At 34.3% G+C, this 21,555-nt stretch overlaps 2 protein-coding genes across 2 annotated transcripts in view; both read right to left on the bottom strand.

The window, feature by feature from the left end:
• LOC145307022 (uncharacterized) lies at nucleotides 1-8,636 on the bottom strand. The gene is made up of 6 exons (XM_080149361.1): nucleotides 8,520-8,636; nucleotides 7,743-7,864; nucleotides 3,908-3,992; nucleotides 3,468-3,518; nucleotides 2,243-2,330; nucleotides 1-1,812 (listed from the first exon to the last, which is right to left on the bottom strand). Exons 1-6 carry the CDS (start codon nucleotides 8,634-8,636, stop codon nucleotides 1,733-1,735), a joined length of 543 nt encoding a protein of 180 aa, XP_080005487.1. The 3' UTR covers nucleotides 1-1,732.
• Nucleotides 8,637-9,054: 418 nt separating this feature from the next.
• LOC145307023 (uncharacterized) overlaps nucleotides 9,055-21,555 on the bottom strand; it is a 46,067-nt gene continuing 33,566 nt past the window's right edge. Inside the window, exons 7-21 of the mRNA XM_080149363.1 lie at nucleotides 21,052-21,303; nucleotides 19,746-19,802; nucleotides 18,631-18,722; nucleotides 18,137-18,193; nucleotides 17,430-17,725; nucleotides 16,476-16,567; nucleotides 16,077-16,154; nucleotides 15,401-15,483; nucleotides 14,531-14,598; nucleotides 13,615-13,690; nucleotides 13,028-13,173; nucleotides 12,018-12,069; nucleotides 11,214-11,271; nucleotides 9,853-10,185; nucleotides 9,055-9,312 (exon numbers count right to left, since the gene is read on the bottom strand). Of these exons, the coding sequence (XP_080005489.1) occupies nucleotides 9,055-9,312; nucleotides 9,853-10,185; nucleotides 11,214-11,271; nucleotides 12,018-12,069; nucleotides 13,028-13,173; nucleotides 13,615-13,690; nucleotides 14,531-14,598; nucleotides 15,401-15,483; nucleotides 16,077-16,154; nucleotides 16,476-16,567; nucleotides 17,430-17,725; nucleotides 18,137-18,193; nucleotides 18,631-18,722; nucleotides 19,746-19,802; nucleotides 21,052-21,303 (1,998 nt within the window). The remainder of the gene's footprint in view (nucleotides 9,313-9,852; nucleotides 10,186-11,213; nucleotides 11,272-12,017; nucleotides 12,070-13,027; nucleotides 13,174-13,614; nucleotides 13,691-14,530; nucleotides 14,599-15,400; nucleotides 15,484-16,076; nucleotides 16,155-16,475; nucleotides 16,568-17,429; nucleotides 17,726-18,136; nucleotides 18,194-18,630; nucleotides 18,723-19,745; nucleotides 19,803-21,051; nucleotides 21,304-21,555) is intronic.

Consider the following 21,555-nt stretch of genomic DNA (forward strand, 5'->3'; position numbering starts at 1 on the left):
GTTAAATTGGTCACATGTTCAAAATCCTCTTATCCAATTGGCTAAATAATTTTTATAAGACTAATAAACTCTTCCTATTGGTTGATTAATAATCACATGGTTAAATAAACTCATTTCATTGGTCAAATAATGGTCATGTTGTTCAATACTCTTCTGTAATTGGTTCAAATTGGTCACATGCTGAAAATCCTCTTATCCAATTGGCTAGATACTTTTCATAAGACAAATAAACTCTTTCTATTGGTTGATTAATAATCATATTGATAAATAAACATTTTCATTGGTCAATTAATGGTCACATGATCAAATTCGCTCCTCTGATTGGCTAGTAAATTTACATACTACAATATAAACTCTTTCTATTGGTTGATTTATGAACAAATAAAATCTTTTTATTGGACGAATAATATGATATACAATATAAACTACGATTGATGAATCCCTAATAAGTGCTAAAATCTCTATAAACTCTTCCATATTCAAATACGCATGTAGTAATAATTTCAACATAAGGCTATGCGCATACAGGAAGGGAGGGGACAATTGACTGTGTATTACACTAGTCTCCAAAGTTTTATAATAACGTTTTCTTATACGTTAGCATAACAACTTTAGGGACTTTAATTTTGATTGATTGGTTATTTAAATTGAGTGTTCAAAGGTTGTATTTGGGAACTAGTGCAATAAACAGTCCAATGTCCCCTCCCTCCCTCTGATTCTAGTATTTTTATGTGATTTCAGCTATTTTAAATTTTAGATTATTCTATAAATGCTTTATTTTAGAAAAGAGCTATTTATCGCATTGTATTATAAACAGCTTTCTGCAGATATAAAGATGTAAAATTATAAGATTAAAGACCAGCTTTTAAGTCCAGAGATGGTGAAGGCACATGCTAACAAAACTGGTTTTAATATTATAATTGCACATTTCTATATTCGTAGAAAACTGTATATAACACACTATGATTTTCCATTGTGGCTGATAACCGGTTTATATCCACTGGATATTAATTGGTTTTGTAGCTATACAAGATAAAAGATTACAACTAGATTCTTCAATGTTGTTCCTCAATCAAGCTATATTTTGCAAGATTTTGCTATGTAAAGGACAGAAAAGCTATTATAGCAAGAATTTGCTATTTTAAGGACAGAAAAGCTATATTTAGCAAGATTTTGCTATGTAAAGGACAAAAAGCATAATATGAATCTTTCAAGATGATTGTGGAGTAGCTGTATATAGTGCCCTAGCAAAATGGGGATAAATGTCACTGCTTTTGGCCTATCTATTCTATTGACGTCAGGAATTACCCTATACCCCATCTATTTTCCATGAGGTTTCCTACCCCCTTACCTTTCTCCTCCCCTTCTACTATGATGTCAATAGAATAGGTAGGTCAAAAGCGGTGACATCTATCCCCATTTTCCTAGGGCACTCAACACAGCTACTACTCAATCATCTTGAAAGATTCATAATATAGCTTTTCTGTCCTTAACATAGCAAAATTTTGCAAAATATAGCTTTTCTGTCCTTCACATAGCAAAATTTTGCAAAATATTGCTTTTCTGTCCTTCACATAGCAAAATCTTGCAAAATATAGCTTTTCTGTCCTTCACATAGCAAAATCTTGCAAAATATAGCTTTTCTGTCCTTCACATAGCAAAATCTTGCAAAATATAGCTTTTCTGTCCTTAACATAGCAATTAGATTCTTCAAGATTTTCATGGTTGTTCATCAATCATCTTGGTCACTTTCAATTAGTTTATGAAGGACTTCCAGGGCTTGCTCAACCTTTTTCAAGTTTCTCAAGGTGCCTAAACAAAATAATAGTTATCTATGGCATCATAGACAGCTTTCCGAAGATAGTAAAATGAAAATTTAAACCATGTTAGTGCAAGGGCAACAGAGGCCCAGATTAACAAAACTGGTATTTATCTTATGTTTTTTGTTTATATGTACGTGGAAAATTGTATGCAATACGATGCTTTACATGATTTTCTAGTATGGCTGAGAATAGGTTATAATCCACCGGATATTAATCGGTTTTAAAGCCATTCTGGAAAATTGTTGTTTTTATTAATTTTGTGCATCATCATCAATTATCATTGGAGATGTACATCAATCTATCGGCCATTGACTAATCCCTTTAATTTTATAGTAATTTATCGTTTCATATTATAGACCGCTTTCCGGGGCTATTAGGCGGATAGAAAAACTAAGAACCAGTTCTAATCCATCAGATACCTGACAGTTCTCTGGAGGTTTTCTTTGCTGGACTGCAGGGCAGGTCCACATCTTCTAACAGGTATAATACTGTCTCCAGAGTTGTAGCCTAGATACAGCGTGGGAATATATTTCAAAGCATGGGAAATTTATATAGAGCGTGGGAATTTATTATAAAGCGTGGGAAATGTGATGGATTGTGTTGGAATATATTATACAGCATGGGAAATGTGATAGAGTGTGTGGGAATATATTACACAGCGTGGGAAATGTGATGGAGTGTGTGGGAATATATTATACAGCATGGGAAATGTGATGGAGTGTGTTGGAATATATTATACAGCATGGGAAATGTGATGGAGTGTGTTGGAATATATTATACAGCATGGGAAATGTGATGGAGTGTGTTGGAATATATTATACAGCGTGGGAAATGTGATGGAGTGTGTGGGAATATATTATACAGCATGGGAAATGTGATGGAGTGTGTTGGAATATATTATACAGCGTGGGAAATGTGATGGTGTGTGTGGGAATATATTATACAGCATGGGAAATGTGATGGAGTGTGTTGGAATATATTAAACAGCATGGGAAATTTATATAGAGCAAGGGAATATATTATAAAGTCTGTGAGTTTTTTTTTATGTTTGATCAGGTATTTGGACAAAACTCTGTCAAAAATGCTTTCAAAACAGACTTTTTTTTCAACCCGAGATACTGAAACAGTTCCTTTATAAGGCAAAATATTCATTTTTGTATTATCTTAACAATCAGACAGACAAACAGACAGACAGACAAACAACTGAGAGAAAGCAGACAGACAGACAAAAAACTGCTAGATAGACAGACAGACAGATAGACAAACAGATAAAAAAAGACAAACAGACATACTGACAAACAAACAAACATACTGCCAGACAGACAGATAGATATATAAACAGACAGACAGACAGTCACACAGACAGATAGATTGACAGCCAGATAGATAGATAGACAGACAGATATATCGACAGACAGACGATGATAAAGACATAGTGACAGACAAATAGACAGACAGTGACAGACAGATGAAAAGATACAGAAAGTCATATCAAAAGATACAGACAGATAAACAGACAGACACACATACTGCTAGATAGACAGACAAACTGATAGATAGACAGACTGATAGATAGACAGACAGACTGATAGATAGACAGACAGACTGATAGATAGACAGACAGATAGATAGATAGATACTAACCTGATCTTCATCTGCTGGTGGAAAAGTGAGTCCAGCTCGCTTCAGTATTGACTAAAATGAGGTTGTTAGATCTTATTTATTAAAAGATTGAGGGGACAATGGGTTGTTTATTGCACTAGTCCTCAAGGTTTTACAATAACATATTCTTATTCATTAGATTAACAACTTTGGAGACTTTTACTGACTTTTTATTGGTTCTTTTATTAAGTTGAGTGTTGAAACGTTTTAACCACGAATTGTCATCTACAGAAGGGGTAATCTTCAAAGGGAATGTATATCAATTTATCAGCCATTGTCTTTTCCCTTCAGATCCCTCAGTTTTATATACTTATTTATAGCATCGTGTTAAAGACATCTTGCCGCATATATTATGCCGATGGTATGACTGAGAACCAGTTCTAATCCAGTGGATATTAATCGGTTTTACTTTATTTCCTTACCTGTGTGTTATTGCATAATTTGCTTGATACTGAATAAATTGTTGAAATGACTAGATTATCCAGAGCCTCCAATCTTGATCTTGATCTAAATATTTTAGAGCGTTGGAAATTATTATAGATTGTGGGAAAATATTATAGGGTGTGGGAAAATATTAAAAAGTGTGGGAAATATTACACTGTGGGCTACAATTGAATCAAGACAAAAGTAAGTGCCGAGCCCTGGGACCTATGTAGGGTGAAAATAGACATCAATCCTTGATGATTCCAGGTGGAGACAAAATATTTCAGCGGGGTCTTTTGGTTTTTTTTCAATTTTAAGTTCTGAAAAAAAATTGAAAAAAATATGAAAATCTTTAATAAAAAACAAACAAAAAATAACTTTCAATATTTTTTTTCACAAAAAGATACAAACAACTTATATAAATACTATAAGCTTTAAAAAAATCACAATTTTCAAATTTAGACTTTCAATAAAAAGATTTGTAGAAAAAACCTAACAACAAATTCTAACATATTTCTGATCAACATAGCAATAAAACATCTTTTGCAAAATCTTTATCATCAAAAATAAATAGCACTTACTAAAGACTTTTTTTCATTTAAACTTATACTTTTCACATTAATTAACTTTAAAGATTGATTTTTTTTAAAAAGAAAGGTTGCGTGATTTTTTTATTCATAATTAATTGCCTAATTTTGAGAGGCATATGAGGCCCTTAGGTTGGGGGGGAAGACGAACCCTCCCATATAATTACAGTTTTTTTAATGAAAAAGTTAAAAACATTTATTTTTGAGAGTTAATTCTCTTGGGATAGTGATGGTACCCTTCCCCAAAATAGTAATAAACCTTACCAGGACATATAAGAAGCTACCATGTAAAGGAGAACCATATTGGTTCAGTGGTTAGTGAGATCCCTTGGTGCACAAAGACTCACATAGAACCTGTTACTTTATTATAAAGATACATATATACACAGAAACTCTACAATCAGAGTATGTCTGTTTGTTCATCCGTCTGTATAAAAATGTTACAGAATATATTTATTTGGTACTAGCGGCTACGCCCCTAGAGGCCTTTAGGGGCACTTGAGAGGGGAAGAAGTGGTTGAATTCTACAACTAGATTTTTATTTTAGACTTAAAAAGAAAAAAATATTTTTTGTGTGTGAAATGGGGTCCGTTTTTAGGGGTTGATTTCTCCTAGGATGGTGGAGGTACCCTCCCAAAAAAAGTTATAAAACTTCCAAGAACCAATGAGAAGCTACATAGAAAAAAAAGAACCATTGATCATTGTTAATTACTATTCAGGGATCTAAAGGGATAAGACAATGACCGCTAAATTGATTTACATTCCCAAATATGATACATGGATAACCCTTCTGTATGTTTCAGTTAATGGTTGAAACGTTGGGCACTTAATTTAATAATCCAACCAAACAAAAATCGCAACAAGTCCCCTAAGTAGTTAAGGCAACGAATAACAAATTGCTATATTAAACTATGGGGACTAGTGTAATAAACAGTCCATTGTCCCATCTCGCTCTGATTAATATATCTTTGCATCTGTATATTACACTTGCTATTTTCTTTATTTGTATTCTTTTAAACTTAACAGCTTCACTAATTATGGATGTTGTCTTTTTCCCTTGTTAAATCCAATTACCTAATTCAGGATATTCTTTGAGGTTGATAATTACAATTATATTTTATTAAATGGAAAAAGAACAATTTAATCAAAATTTAAGATAAAAATTATTTTATCACTAGCGGTTTTGCCCCTAGAGGCATCTAGGGGCCCTTGATAAGTGGGGGGAAGTTGACCCCTCCCCTACTTTCAGTTATATGTAAAAGAAAAAGTTTTTTTTTAAATGTTGGGTAGGAACTCATTTTTTTCTAAACTCAAAACTTCTCAGGACCATGAAAAGCTGGAACCAAAAGGAGAACTACATCAGTTAAGCGGTTACAAAGAATCTTCGGTACCGACAGACACCCTCACACACACACACACACACACAAACAGACAGACACAGAAACTGTTACTTTTATATAAGGATTAATAGACACTAAACTACTCCTTAATATGTTGATCCTATCAGTCTAAAAGATAGGTCAATAAAGAAGAACTAAATTGGTCCAGTGGTTAGCAAGAACCTTAGGCACAGACAGAAAAAACACACAGACATCCTATCTTTTTTATACAGGGATATAACTTTTAAACGATAGGAAAATTTTTTTTTCTAGATGATATTTCTCTCACTGCTTTAAAGCACTATTTATGATACAAAATAGATTGATGTCTGTTTGTCCATCTTTCTGATGCTTAAGAACTAATATGGTTCTTTTTTTACTTTACTATGTAGCTTCTCATTGGTCCTTGGAAGGTTCATAACTTTTTTTGAGAAAGAGAAGAGAAATCGCCCCTTAAAAAAGGACCACAACACACAAACAAAACTTTTCCTTTTTAAGCCTAAAATAAAAATATAGTTGTAGAATTAAACCCCTTATTTCCCTCTTAAGTGCCCCTAAAGGCCTCTAAGGGCGTAGCCGCTTTAGCAAAAAAAATATATTCTGTATTGTTTTTATACAGATGGATGAACAAACAGACATACTCTGATTGTAGAGTTTCTGTGTATATATGTATCTTTATAATAAAGTAACAGGTTCTATGTGAGTCTTTGTGCACCAAGGGATCTCACTAACCACTGAACCAATATGGTTCTCCTTTACATGGTAGCTTCTTATATGTCCTGGTAAGGTTTATTACTATTTTGGGGAAGGGTACCATCACTATCCCAAGAGAATTAACTCTCAAATTAAATGTTTTTAACTTTTTCATTAAAAAAAAACTGTAATTGTAAGGGGGGTTCGACTTCCCCCCCATCCCAATGGCCTCATATGCCTCTAGAGGCGTAGCTGCTGCTAGTAGATTATCAATTAATATAAAGTAGTAAAGTTTTTTATCTGAATCTCAAAATTAGGCAATTAATTATGAATAAAAAAATCACGCAACCTTTCTTTTTAAAAAATTCAATCTTTAAAGTTAATTAATGTGAAAAGTATAAGTTTAAATGAAAAAAAGTCTTTAGTAAGTGCTATTTATTTTTGATGATAAAGATTTTGCAAAAGATGTTTTATTGCTATGTTGATCAGAAATATGTTAGAATTTATTGTTAGGTTTTTTCTACAAATCTTTTTATTGAAAGTCTAAATTTGAAAATTGTGATTTTTTTAAAGCTTATAGTATTTATATAAGTTGTTTGAATCTTTTTGTGAAAAAAATTATTGAAAATTATTTTTTGTTTGTTTTTTATTTAAGATTTTCATATTTTTTTCAATTTTTTTTTCAAAACTTAAAATTGAAAAAAAAACAAAAGACCCCGCTGAAATATTTTGTCTCCACCTGGAATCATCAAGGATTTATGTCTATTTTCACCCTACATAGGTCCCAGGGCTCGGCACTTACTTTTGTCTTGATTCAATTGTAGCCCACAGTGATTATAGTGCGTGGGAAAATATTATAGATTATGGGAAAATATTATAGGGCATGGGAAAATATTATAGAGTGTGGGAAATATTATAGAGGGTGGGAAAATATTAAAGAGGGTGGGAAAACATTATAAAGCATGGGAAAATCTATAGAGCACGGGAAAATCTTATAGAGTGTGGAAAAGTATTATAGAGCATGGGAAAATATTATTGAGCGTGGGAAAAAATTATAGAGCGTGGGAAGGGGAAGGTTTCATTGACAAGGACCTGATGGATCTATGCGAGCTGGATGGATAGATATTATAGAGCTTGTGAAAATATTAAAGAGCATGGGGAAATATTTTACATACCTGGAAGGAGAAGGTTTCGGTGACAAGGACCTATTATAGATGGATCTATGTGAGCTGGATGGATAGATGGGCAGGATCAACTCATCTTCGTCCAGATAATAATGCCGTGGCACTCCTTCAGCCTAAAGGAACAAGAATACTTATTTCCAGGCTTTAAAACAGATATATATCCGGCGCGGTGGCTTAGAACTGGTTTGCCGCTATTATGGAAAATCATGTATAGCATCGAATTACAGATAATTTTCAACAAATATAAAACATAAATTAGCTTGAACCTTCAGCCCCTTGGGTTAAGAAAACTGGTTTTAACTGTACAATTTTCAATTTTTATATCTGTGGGAAGCTGTGTATCAAATGATGTGATAAATAACTATAATCACATTGTATTATAGACCGCTTTTCAGGATATAAAAATGATTTTTCAGTATGGCTGAGTTCGAACCTTTAGGGCTAACAAAACTGGTATTATTCTACAATTTCTATTTCTATAATAGTTGTCTGTAATGCAATGCTAAACATGATTTTTCATTATGGCTGGGAACTGGTTCTAATCCATTGGATATTAATCGGTTTTGAAGCGATACAGGAAGTACTTAATACATACATTTGATGAATCACAAACGGAACCATAATCCTCTGTGCTCTTGTCTTCATGACATAGTAGCAGTAGGAACTGTTTTAACATCTTTAGTTTTGACGTGGTATCGAGCTGAGATTCGAACCTATCACCTCCCTGCTTCATGTTGTGCTGTGGTCACAGGTATGTGAAATACTTACATTGGATGAGTCACAACCAGAACCATAATCCTCGGTGCTCTCATCTTCACTTGTGTTCCCGCGCATTCCACCACCGCGTGGTGCAAAATCATCCGGATGTGTGCCCTGCGCAGTCATATGGATATTTTCTCATATTCATTCAAAATTGATTAATATCCGGTGGATTAGAAGCTGTTCTTTCTAAGCCATACTGAAAAATTATGTACAGCATCTTATTATATCCAGTTTTCTACGAATATAAAAAATGAAAAAATCATAAGATTAAAACCATTTTTTAAAACCATGCCTTCGGCATCTTGTGGCTAAAAAAACTGGTTTTAATCTTATAATTGTACATTTTTATATCCGCAGAAAGCTGTTTATTATATGATGCGAGAAATAGCTATTACCATGTGGCAACTTAAAGTGAAGTGGCAACCTGAAGTGGGAGGAGAGGATTCCGCCCCAATTCTCAGATTTTAAAAGAATATTAAAAATATATATACTTTTTAGGTGGAGGGACTGGGTTCTCTTTTTCTAGCCGATAATAATCAGATTAAAGGTTATACTGGAAAAACATTAATTTTGCTAATAAACCATAAAAAAATATCCATAAAATTTCCTGTAAGCTGTACATACGCAATTGATGATGGTCTGACTCTCCGCTATTTCCATTGCTGGCCCCACGCATGCGTATATTCTCATAATGGAACGAGGCACTGCGCTGCATGGGAGGTGGTTGATCACTTGTTGAAGCCACGTGGTGGGAGCCCCGACTTCCGGCACCACCGTGAATCAAGCTTTGGCTCATTTCCTGTAACAATAAAATTTATTATTAGAGCATTGCCCATGCATGAAGATAATATAATGAGGCGCTGTGCTGCATGGGAGGTGGTACATAGTTGAGGATGACTTGTTGAAGCAAGGGGTGTACACCACAACTTCAAGCTATGTGAAGCTCTGACTCATTTCCTGAATACAAATCATAACCTGGATGTATTACCTTATAGGTCCATCAACCCAGGATAACTAAGGGGAGCAAAATCTCTCCTTTTCCATCCAAACACCCAGGCCGGATTATGTTATGTAACACCCATAAGACAACCACCCTTGAATTGCACCTCCTTTGTCTGAGAAGTCTTAACTGTGCAAAGTAATGAGTTGCACCTATTTTGGGCCAAGGCATTGCTCCTACTAGATTCAAACCTCCCCAATGACAAGTGGATGCACTACATGTTGAGCCATGGTTGTGAGTTTTTTTATAGAAATTATTATTGCATTGTGATCAGGACTCAAACCTGACACTTTAATGCAAAAGACCCAATAGTTAAGATTGAGCTTTAAAAGTCTTTACCTGAATTCTTTTATGTTGAATGGACCCAGTCTGTTGGTGATGGGGGGTTGGTGAGGGAGCGTATGCATTCCGAGGACTTCTCGCAAATCTGCCACCGTTGTTTTCGTTGGTGCCTGAAAACCTTCCGCCGCCACTATCGCTTTCTCCACCACTTGACCTGTGACTGCCGATTAACGAGGAGTTACCAATGCTACGATCGCAGTTGGCGCTATTTCCGTTTTCGCGGATGGTGGTGCTATTGCCGCTGCCATTTCGGATACCAGCAGCGCTTGCAGTGGCGGATTTTAACGGATCGTAGTTTTTCCGCCGTTTCCACGCTTGAAATTCTGCCTCCTAGCAAAATAGACAAGTAGATAGATAAATAGATAGATATATAGATAGTTAGATAGATCAGTATACAGTTAGATAGATAGATATGTAGATAGATAAATAAGTTGATAATTAGGTATACAAGTATATAGTTAGATAAATAGGTAGATAGATAAGTAGATAGCTTTAAAGATGAGTTGAAAGCTAGGTAGATAATAAGTAAATAGTTCGATAGATAAGTAGATAGTTAGATATATTAGTAGCTGACTAGAAATATGAGTAGATAGTTAGATAGATAAGTAGTTAGGTAGATTGATAAGTAAATAGCTAGATAGATAGGTAGATAGATAGATAAGTTGATAGTTAGATATATAAGTAGATAGTTAGATAGATAAGTAGATAGCTAAATTGGTAGATAAGTAGATATTTAGATATATATGTAGATAGTTAGATAGATAAGTAGATAGTTAGATAGATAAGTAGATAGTTAGATAGATAAGTAGATAGTTAGATAGATAAGTAGATAGCTATATAATAAGTAGATAGTTAGATTGATAAGTAGATAGTTAGATAGATAAGTAGATAGCTAAATTGATAGATAAGTAGATATTTAGATATATATATGTAGATAGTTAGATAGATAAGTAGATAGTTAGATAGATAAGTAGATAGCTAGATAGATAGGTAGATAGATAGATAGATATGTAGATAGCTAAATTGATAGATAAGTAGATAGTTGGATAGATAAGTAGATAGTAAGATATTTAGGTAGATAGCTATTTAATAAGTAGATAGTTAGATAAGTGAATGGCTTTGATTGGTTGGTTTAATAGGTTGAGTGTCCAAACGTTTCAACCAAAATTTGTAATTAACAGAAGGGATAAATTTGTATATCATTAATGAGGATTTACACCAATTTGTCGGGCATTGCTTTATCCCATTAGATCCCTCAGTTTTATATATTTATTTAAAGCAACGTATTATAGACAGCTTTCCGCGGATATTATGCGGATAGTATGACTGAGAACCGGTTCTAATACAGCGGATATTACCTTGGAAGTTAAGCACGAACTACTTCTGCTGTTTTGTTTGTCAGTCGCCAATAATTTACTAAAAACAATTTTTAAATTATTTTAAAAAAACACAATTAAATCACAAAACCTCAAAAGAATACCTCATGTTTAAATCTTTTAAAGCACGACCGACAGACAGACGGACAAAACAATGTATAGATTAGATACGCATAAATGTCTTAGGAATTTTCACTAAATATTTCAGATGTCTATCTTTAATAGTAGCTGAGCGGAATGGACTGACGGACAGACAAAGTGAAATATAGAGTAGCTTCACTACTAAAAATGTTTATTACTTTTAGCAGTCTGTCCATTAATCATCTGTCTACTTGTCTGTCTGTCTGACTGTCATTCTGTCAATTTGTATATTTGCAAGTTTATCAATCTATCAATTACTACTATCAATCAATCTATCTCTATGTATCTATCTATCCATTTATCTACCCAATTATCTATCAACCAGTCTGTCTACCTAACTATCTATCTACCTGTCTATATAATGTAAATTTTTATCTATTTATCTATCTGTCTATCTGTCTGTCGGTCTGTCGGTCTGTCTGTCTGTCTGTCTTTCTGTCTGTCTGTCTGTCTGTCTGTCTGTCTGTCTGTCTGTCTGTCTGTCTGTCTGTCTATCTATCTATCTATCTATCTGTCTGTCTGTCTGTCTGTCTTTCTGTCTTTCTGTCTGTCTGTCTGTTTGTCTGTCTATCTTTCTGTCTGTCTGTCTGTCTGTCTGTCTGTCTATCTGTCTGTCTGTCTATCTTTCTATCTATCTATCTTTACCTCTGTGGTTTATTAGCAGGTTTAGAACTAACAACTCCTGGCCTCGAAATTGCTAAAATAAAAATAAAATTATCATCCATTGTCTTATCTCTTAAAATCCCAGCTCCTATCCTTATACTAAAGTAACAGGATGTTTGTGTGTTTTGTTTGTGCAAAGGATCTCGCTAACCGCTGAACCGATCGGGTTCTCCTTAACAGGGTAGATTCCCATAGGGCCCGGGAAGGTTTATAACTGTTTTGGGGGAGGGTACCACCACCCTCCCAAGAGAAATCAATTTTTTTTAAATTTCTCGATTTTAGAAAGAGAGTTCAACGCAACATAAACGTCAAAAGCAACATAGCAATATTTTAAATATAAAAAAAATCTATGTGCAACTAGAGGCCTCCAGGGGCGTAGCCGCTAGTGTATTATAAACACAAATAATCAAGAATAAACAAGGTTGACAACATCCACAAAAGCAAAACTCAGGAAAGGTAGGACAAACGAACATTAACACTTGTGTACAGTGTCAGAAACGAATATACAAAATATAAAGTTTTGACAAAATTATTTATACGTAAATTCTTAAACACATAATACTGTTTAATGACATACTGACATTTTTAAGACTTGATTATAGAGATGCTTTGTTTATAAAATTGTACCTTATTGTAATAAGAATCATTAATCAAAAAATCAAATGAATCGGATTATTATATCACATTAAAAATTGTTATTAAAAAAGTTAAAAGTTAACATATCTAAAATGGAATTACGGACTTTCTAGTAACAATTATAGATGTAATACGCTTTCCAAATAGCACCTAACTGCTACAGGAATCATCATGTAAAGTTTGAAATCGGTAGGACAATTATAAGATGCCTAAATTAACAAAAAAATCTATCCGTTACGGACGTACGAACGGACCGACCCTAATTATATCCAAAGTATTACAACAGAATCTTATTGGACATTGGGGACTGTAAATTTCTGCGGTACCCAAAGTATTATAAGACTGTAAATACCAACCTTTAAGTTTATGAGGGTTGCCCCTCATACTGAACCTGCCCCCGTCCCCCCTGTTTAGGGAGGCGGGGTGTCTCCCAACCTCCCCCCGGCTGAAATATCCGCTGCTGTCCGAGCTGGCGGATTTTGCACTGCCTCTCTCCTCATATCTAGATAGATAGATAGATGTATAGATAAATAGATAGACAGACAGAATACAGGCAGACAGATAGATAGATTGATAGACAGATAGATAGATAGATACTAACTTAATATCCTCTCTAGGTGACCTCCTAATGTGAGAGATAGACAGACAGACACACAGACATATATACAGACATACAGCCAGATAGATAAATAGATAGATAGATGGATAGGTAAATAGATAGGTAGATACATAGATAGATAGACACACATACAGATAGACAGAAAAGACAGACAGACAAACAGACAAAAAGACATATAGATACATAGATAATGTGCTATACTAACTATCTGATCTGTTAGTTCGATAGACAGACAGACAGACATACAGACAAATAGAAAGACAAACAGATAGACAGATAGATAGATAGATAGATAGATAGACAGATAGATAGATAGATACTAACTTGATATCCTCTCTAGGTGACCTCCCAATACTTGAACTTGAACTTTTTCTTCCAGAAACCGGTTCTTTCTTTCGTCCTGAAATTCATAGATAGATAGATAGATACTTAGATAGATAGATAGATAGATAGATAGATAAATAGTTATAAAGATAGATAGATAGATAGATAGATAAATACATAAATATATATAAAGATAGATAGATAGAAACTGGTTCTTTCTTATACATCCTAAAATTTATTGATAGATTGATAGATAGATAGATACTTAGATAGATAGATAGAAACTGGTTCTTTCATACGTCCTAAAATTTATTGATAGATAGATAGACACTTAGATAGAAACTGGTTCTTTCTTACATACTGAAGTTTCCACAACTTTGATTGCATGACCTTTTTCTGGAGGTCCATTTAGTCAGGGATCTTAAGGGATAAGACAATGGCTGATAAATTGATCTACATCCCCAATGAGGATACACAAAATTACCCCTTCTGTAGATTCAAGTTAAACAACAGATCAGATGATCAGATGATCATATATTTTTCAAGGTATTGTAAAACCGATTGATATCCGCTAGATTAGAACCGGTTCTTAGGGTTACTATCCGCATAATATCCGCGGAAAGCTGTCTATAATACGATGTTATTAACTGAAGCTATCAGATACATCATAAATTTTCCAAGGTATAGCAAAACTGATTAATATCCGCTGGATTAGAACCGGATTTTAGTCCTACTATCCGCATAATATCCGCGGAAAGCTGTCTATAATACGATGCTATTACCTGAAGCAATCAGAGGATCATATTTTTTCCAAGGTATTGGAAAACCGATTAATATCCGCTGGATTAGAACCGGTTCTTAGTCATACTATCCGTACAATATACGCGGAAAGCTGTCTATAATACGATGCTATTACCTGAAGCTATCAGAGGATCATAATTTTTTCTCCGCTCCCATGCTTCTTTAGCGCTTACTCCATCATTACTAAAATATTAAAACCTATTAATATCCGGTGGATTAGAACTGGCTCTCAGCCATACTATCCGCATAATATTTGCGGAAAGTTGTCTATAATACGAAGAGATAAATAACTAAAAATCAGGGATCTAAAGGGATAAGACAATGGCTGATAAATTGATGTATTGAAATCGTATCGTATTATTATTATACAATTTTCTACAAATATAAAAATATACAATCATAATATTAAAACCGCGCGTTCTTTCGTAATCTCAGAACTAACCAACCTAGTTTTAATGTTATAATTGAACATTTTTATATCCGCGGAAAGCTGTTTACGATACGATGCGATAAATAACTATTTCTTAACTTTACAACTTGGGGGACTTTTGATGGAATTTCAATGGTTGGTTCAATAATTTGAGTGTCCAAACATTTCAACCACTATTTTAGGCTACAGAGGGGGTAATTTTATCATCATTGGTGATGTACAATAATTTTTATCGGCCATTGTCTTTTGCCTGCCGATTGAAAGACATACCTACATAGAGTAGATTTCTAGAAAAAAAGACGAAATTATATACAGACGTACGCACGAACTCTTAGCGCATCCGCTCGTCGTTGGGGAGTTGATGGGATCTCGACTCAACAACACCGCGTCAAAACTAAAGACGTTAAAACTTATGTTGGGAAAGCCTAAAATGACACGTGTGACGTGTTAAAAATTCATCTCTTTTTTGAGGGTTTCCTTTCCCCTTCTCCTCTCAACCTTCCTTATATTTTTATGACGTCTCACGTGACATTTTAGGCTTTCTCCTTATTTTACCTTGGTAATGTGGTGGTAGACTTTTTCTTGACTATGGTTGATGTTTTTATGGCCCTGCTCGTGCTTGTGGTGTGTCCAGATACCTAGAGACAGATAGATAGATAGAAACTCAATAAATCAGATAGATAGATAGACAGATATAATAACTATAGTTTAATTATTGGCCGCAGAGTGGAACACAGTATTAGTGTCTGACTAATTATGACGTAACAAAAAAAAATTAGCCAATGAGAAGCCACTATAAATTTTACCATTGGTCAATAACGGCCTCTCATTGGCTATTTTTTTTGTTACGTCATAATCAGTCAGACACTATTACTGTGTTTCGCTGGGTGACTCATTAATTTTTAAAAATAAAATTAACTGGATTTCTAAGTGTCTGTCTGTACCGAAGAATCTCACTAAACAATGAGCTGATATGGTTCTCCTTTATAGTGTAGCTTTTCATAGGACCTTGGAAGGATTATTACTCTTGTGGAAGGATACCACCACCCTCCAAAAAAATTGCCATTTTGGGGAAGGAAACCAACACCCCCCCCCCCAAAAAAAAAGGGATTTTTTCTTATTTTATCTTACTTTTTCTTTTTTTACACTAAAATAAAAAATGGGCGGGGGTCGAGTTCAAGCTTCCTCTAGATGCCTCTAGGGGCGTAGCCACTAGTGCATAATATCTTACTTGATTTATTCTAGCCTCCATGACATTGACTAAGTGTTGTGTGTGCTTCATATAACTATTCTCCCCCTCATCTGACTCCTACAAACATGGATAATATTATAGAGCGTGGGAAAATATTAGAGAGGGTGGAAAAATATTTTAGAGCGTGGGGAAATATTATAGAGTGTGGGAAAATATCATTGAGCGTGGGAAAATATTATAGAATGATGTGTTTGCTTTATATAACTATTCTCCCCTTCATCTGACTTCAAGAAACATGGATAGAGTGTGGGAAAATATTATAGAGCGTGGGAAAATATAATAGAGTGTGGGGAAAATATTATAGAGCGTAGGAAATATTATTAAGCGTGGGAAAATTCTAAAGAGCGTGGAAAAATATTTTAGAGCGTGGGAAAATACCTGGGTAGGACTAGGAGAATCTGTGCTTGGTGAAAATTCTGGATTTGATTCCGGGCTCAAGATTCCACTCACAGGGGTTGACGACACTCCACCTGAACAACACGTTATATGCTTATTGGTCAGTGGAATCTTCACAAATAATTTCAGAAGAATATTTCTTGTAATTGTTTTTTTTGTTTAAAGAATTATGTTTAGTTTATGCTAAATCTATGGACTTTAACTTTGACTATAAAATAGAAAATAATAGTTATTTCTTTCATCGTATTATAAACGGCTTTCCGCGGATAGAGAATGTACAATTATAAGTTTAAAACCAGTTTTTTTAGCCCCGAGATGCCGAAGGCACGGGCTAAAAAACTGGTTTTAATCTTATGATTGTACATTTCTATATTCGTAGAAAACTGGATATAATACAATGCTAGACATAGTTTTTTCTTATGGATGAGAACCGGTTCCTATCCACTGGATTCGAATGTATACAAGAAAATAAAAGTTGTTATTTATGGACATATTGTTTATTATTTTCAAGGATATTAAGGGAAAAGACAAGCACATCAAATTGATTGAAAATATTGGTGAAAAACTGAAGATTTATAACCAAATCAAGATTTAATAAATGTACCCAAAGTTTACTAATGAGAGAACGAGTTTATAAAACTTTGGGCACAAGTATAATTCACAGTCCATAGTCCCCCACCTCCTAGTCTTATAAAAATATTGGATGTTGCGGCGCTTTTAAAGCGATAAGACAATGACCAATAAATTGATGTGCATCCCCAATGATGATGCACACAATTACCCCTTCTGAACATTTCAATTAGTGGCTGAAACAATTAGACACTCAACTCAAAGTCCCCAAAGTTGTAAAATCAATAAAAATCTTAAGTATAAGACTTTGGGGACTAGTGTAATAAACAGCCCACTGTCCCCTCTCCCTCCCCCCTCCCTGGATACCTGGAGTGGGGGGTAACCTTCGCCTGGACTTGGACAGGCTATTTGCCGTTCCTCCGCAACTGCCACTGCCCAGGGGCTGCGGACTCAAATCGCCGTCATCGCCGCACAACCCACTGTCCCCACCCGGGAGCGGCGGGGTGGGTATAAGCGTCGGGCGCAATGATGGCGCCGACACTCCTTGTGACACTCTTGCATGGTGCGTCGGGGAGTTGCGGCGATGTCCGTGGGATGGCGGGACATCGCCGGAGGTGTCGGGAGAGTGGCGGTTATGATGTGCGGCATGGCGGTTAGCCCAATCCTGAATTTTTCAATCTTATCAGAAACTTAAATGAACAAAGTGGAAAGTGTCATGAGTGACGTCATAAAAATTCATCTAAAAAGGAAGGATGAGAGGAGAAGTGAGAAAGGAAACCACTAAAATAAAGATGACTATAGATGTAGTTTTATGACGTCACACATGACACTTTCCAACGCTTATGAAGAACTCAATAAATCCCTACTGCTGCTATATCAGGCATGTAACATTAAAATTGGGTGAAATGAAACTCATAATTTATCAATTATGCACAGTTAGAACTTCAGGACAAAGGTCGCAAAACTAAAAGGTTAGTGTCACCCTACGTAATACAAGGATTTTTGACTATTTATCTTTGGATGTAACACCATCTGGTGGATGAAAATTGAATTAAAATTTTTTGATAAAATTTTCCTGAACGTAATTGTTTCTAGTTTGGTTCTCTCCTACTAGGTTCTCAAGCTCATACCTAGATATAGAGATATAGATAATTAGATATCTAGATTTATAGTTAGGTATTTAGTTTGATAAATTGTTAGTTATCTAGATAAATAGTTAGATACCTAGATACATAGATAGATAATTAGATATCTAGTTAGATATCTCGACATACAGTAAAATATCTAGATATCTTATTATATTTTTTTATAGATATATAATTAGATAGATATTTACAATTTAGTTAGATATCTAGATAGATAATTAGATAGATAGAAACCTAGATAGATAGTTAGATATTAGATTGCTGTACATCCCTAATAATGATGACAAGCATTAGTTGAAAAGTTTGGACACTATTATTTTGTACCAAAGATGTAAAAAAGTGCCCAAAGTTTTTTTGAGTTTAAATAAAAGTACCCAAAGTTTTTTTTTGAGATGAAATAAAAGTACCTAAAGTGTTCTTACCTTGCTTTTTCTTCTGAAGCTGCTGTTTGATTCTTTTTCTCCTCATCTTTACCCACTGTGTAGGTGCCTGTCTCACTTGGGCAGGACTCCAGCTAGATATAACATAAATAGAGCATGGGAAAATTTTATAGAGCGTGAGAAAATTTATAGAGTGTGGGAAATTATTATAGAGTGTGGGAAATTATCATAGAGCGTGGGAAAATATTATTAAGTGTGGGAATAGATAGATATATAAATAGATAGATAGATAGATTGATAGATAGATAGATAGATAGATAGATAGATAGATAGATAGATAGATAGATAGATAGATAGATAGATAGATAGATAGATAGATAGATAGATAGATAGATAGGTAGATAGATAGATAGATAGATAGATAGATAGATAGATAGATAGATAGATAGATAGATAGATAGATAGATAGATAGATAGATAGATAGATAGATATATAGATAGATAGATAAATAGATAGATAGATAGATAGATAGATAGATAGATAGATAGATAGATAGATAGATAGATAGATAGATAGATAGATAGATAGATAGATAGATAGATAAATATCAAGATAGATAGATAGCAATTATGCATCTACTATTACAGAAATCGCAGCCCCCCAAATTCTAATTAATAAGCTACAAGCTCCTACTGTCCCCAATTGTTTAGTAACAGACAACCAACCTTGTTTTGATTGCACGACCTTTCTCTGCAAGTCTTAACTGTGCATGGTAGTGAGTTATACCTGTTGCACATCTGACATAGCAGCAGTAGGAACCTATTTTTAATGGTTGTGAGTTAATTTATGTACATCCCCAAGGATGATAAACAAAATAACACATTTTGTAGATTTAAATTAGTTTAGGAAATCAACTTTATGAGCTAACATATCAAAATTCGATGAAAGTCCCCAAAGTTGTTTAGACAACGAATATGAAAACGTTATTATAAAACTTTGAGGACTAGTGTGATAAACTGCCCATTGTCACTTCTCTCTCTCTCTCTCTCTCTGATTAATTGGCTCCAAAAAAATAAATGGCGCGAAGATAGAAAATGGCGGGAAAATCAGTTTTAATTGCGCGTGGGAAAATAATAAAATGGCGGAATAATCTAACCTCAAATTCGTCATCTTCGTAACTGCGTTCAACAATCTCTAAGCTGTGCGCCTCAATCTAAAATTAGTTAAATATCACATTGTATCATAGACAGCTTTCCGCGGATACCAAAGCGATAAATTATAGGGTTGATTAGAGTTAGACCTAACAAAACTGGTAATAATATCAAATTTTTAATTTTACTATCCATAGAAAATTGTCTATAATGTGAAACGATGCATTGCAGTATGGCTGAGAACCGGTTCTAATCCAGAAGATATTAATCGGTTTCAAAGCCATACTGGATAAGCTTTTATCAAACTGGTCCCATTATCCGTCAAATTTAAAATAGTTATTTCTCGCCTCGTATTATAAACAGCTTTCTGCGGATATAAAATGATGCTAAAAAACTTGTTTTAATCTTATGATTGTACATTTTTATATTCCTAGAAAGCTGGATATAATACGATGCTAGGCATAGTTTTTTCGTATGGATGAGAACCGGTTCCTATCCACCGGATTCGAATGAATACGAGAAAAGAAATTCTAGCAGACAAAAACTTTTGTTTAATTGTTGTTTTATACAACTTATTCCAACACAAATTTTCTTCATCCATTAAAGCGAAGCTCTAAAACGGAAGGACAAACTAACATTAAAACTTGTAGAGTGTCAGAACTGAATAAGCAGAATATTAATGTATTAGTCTAAACAAAATTTATTGTGAAACATTTTTTGACTTAACAACTTTGAGGACTTTATTGAATCACAATTGATTTCATTAAGTTAAGTGTCCAAATGTTATAATCTAATTATAATCTTTAGAAGGGGTAATTTTGTGTATCATCATTGGGAATGTACATCAATTTATCAGCTACTGTCTTATCCCTTTAGATCCTTGCAGACTAATCCCAAACTAATAGAATAACCGCCGCAAAGAGTAAACTTCCCGATAAAATCTTTATGCCAATTACCCAAGGATCTAAAGGAATAAGACAATGGCCTATAAATTGATGTACATCCCTAATGATGACACACAACATTACCCCTTCTGTAGATTAAATTAACATGTTTGAACCAATCAAAATTCACCAGTATCCAAAGTTGTTAACCAAATGAATAGGAAAAACTTATGAAACTTTGAGGACTAGTGTAATAAACAGCCCATTGTCCCCTCTCTATCTCCCTGCAATAACTTCTTTCACAAAGTGTGAGATCCCTGAGTTTATCATTATTTATCCCTTTGTATTATAGACAGCATTCCGCAGACATTATGCGGATAGTATGACTAAAAACCGGTTCTTATCCAGTGGATATTAATGCAATTACCTCTTTCTCAAAGTGTGAGATCATTTTCGCCTCCTCCGGCGAAAGCGTGGTTGTCAACCGACGCCGCGCATCAGCTGATTGTTCACTATTATGATGGCGCGCGGAAGATGACGACTTTTCATTTCTATCTCGCGACAACGCGGCATTCTGATCACGTTGCGCGTCACGTGGTACAGATGAAAGCGTGGAGTTGGAATGTTGGTTCAGTTTGGACATTGTTTCATTATGACGCGTAGTATTACTGCTTGAATCCTAGAAATAGAAAATTTAAAAATGATAATTTGTCAGATTTTTGAGTGTCTGTCTATCTTTCTATATATCTATCAAACGATATATCTATCCATTCCTATATATCCATCCATCAACCTATCTATTTGTCATTATATCTATTGGTCTATCTATCAATTTATCTATCTATCAATCAATCAATCTTATAGTCCATTCATATGTCCATTAACTATTCTATCTATCTATCCATTTATATACATATATCCAATCCATCCA

The sequence above is a fragment of the Acartia tonsa genome, chromosome 15 (assembly GCF_053477335.1).
Source record: "Acartia tonsa isolate MP-2025a chromosome 15, ASM5347733v1, whole genome shotgun sequence".
Classification (NCBI taxonomy): domain Eukaryota; kingdom Metazoa; phylum Arthropoda; class Copepoda; order Calanoida; family Acartiidae; genus Acartia; species Acartia tonsa.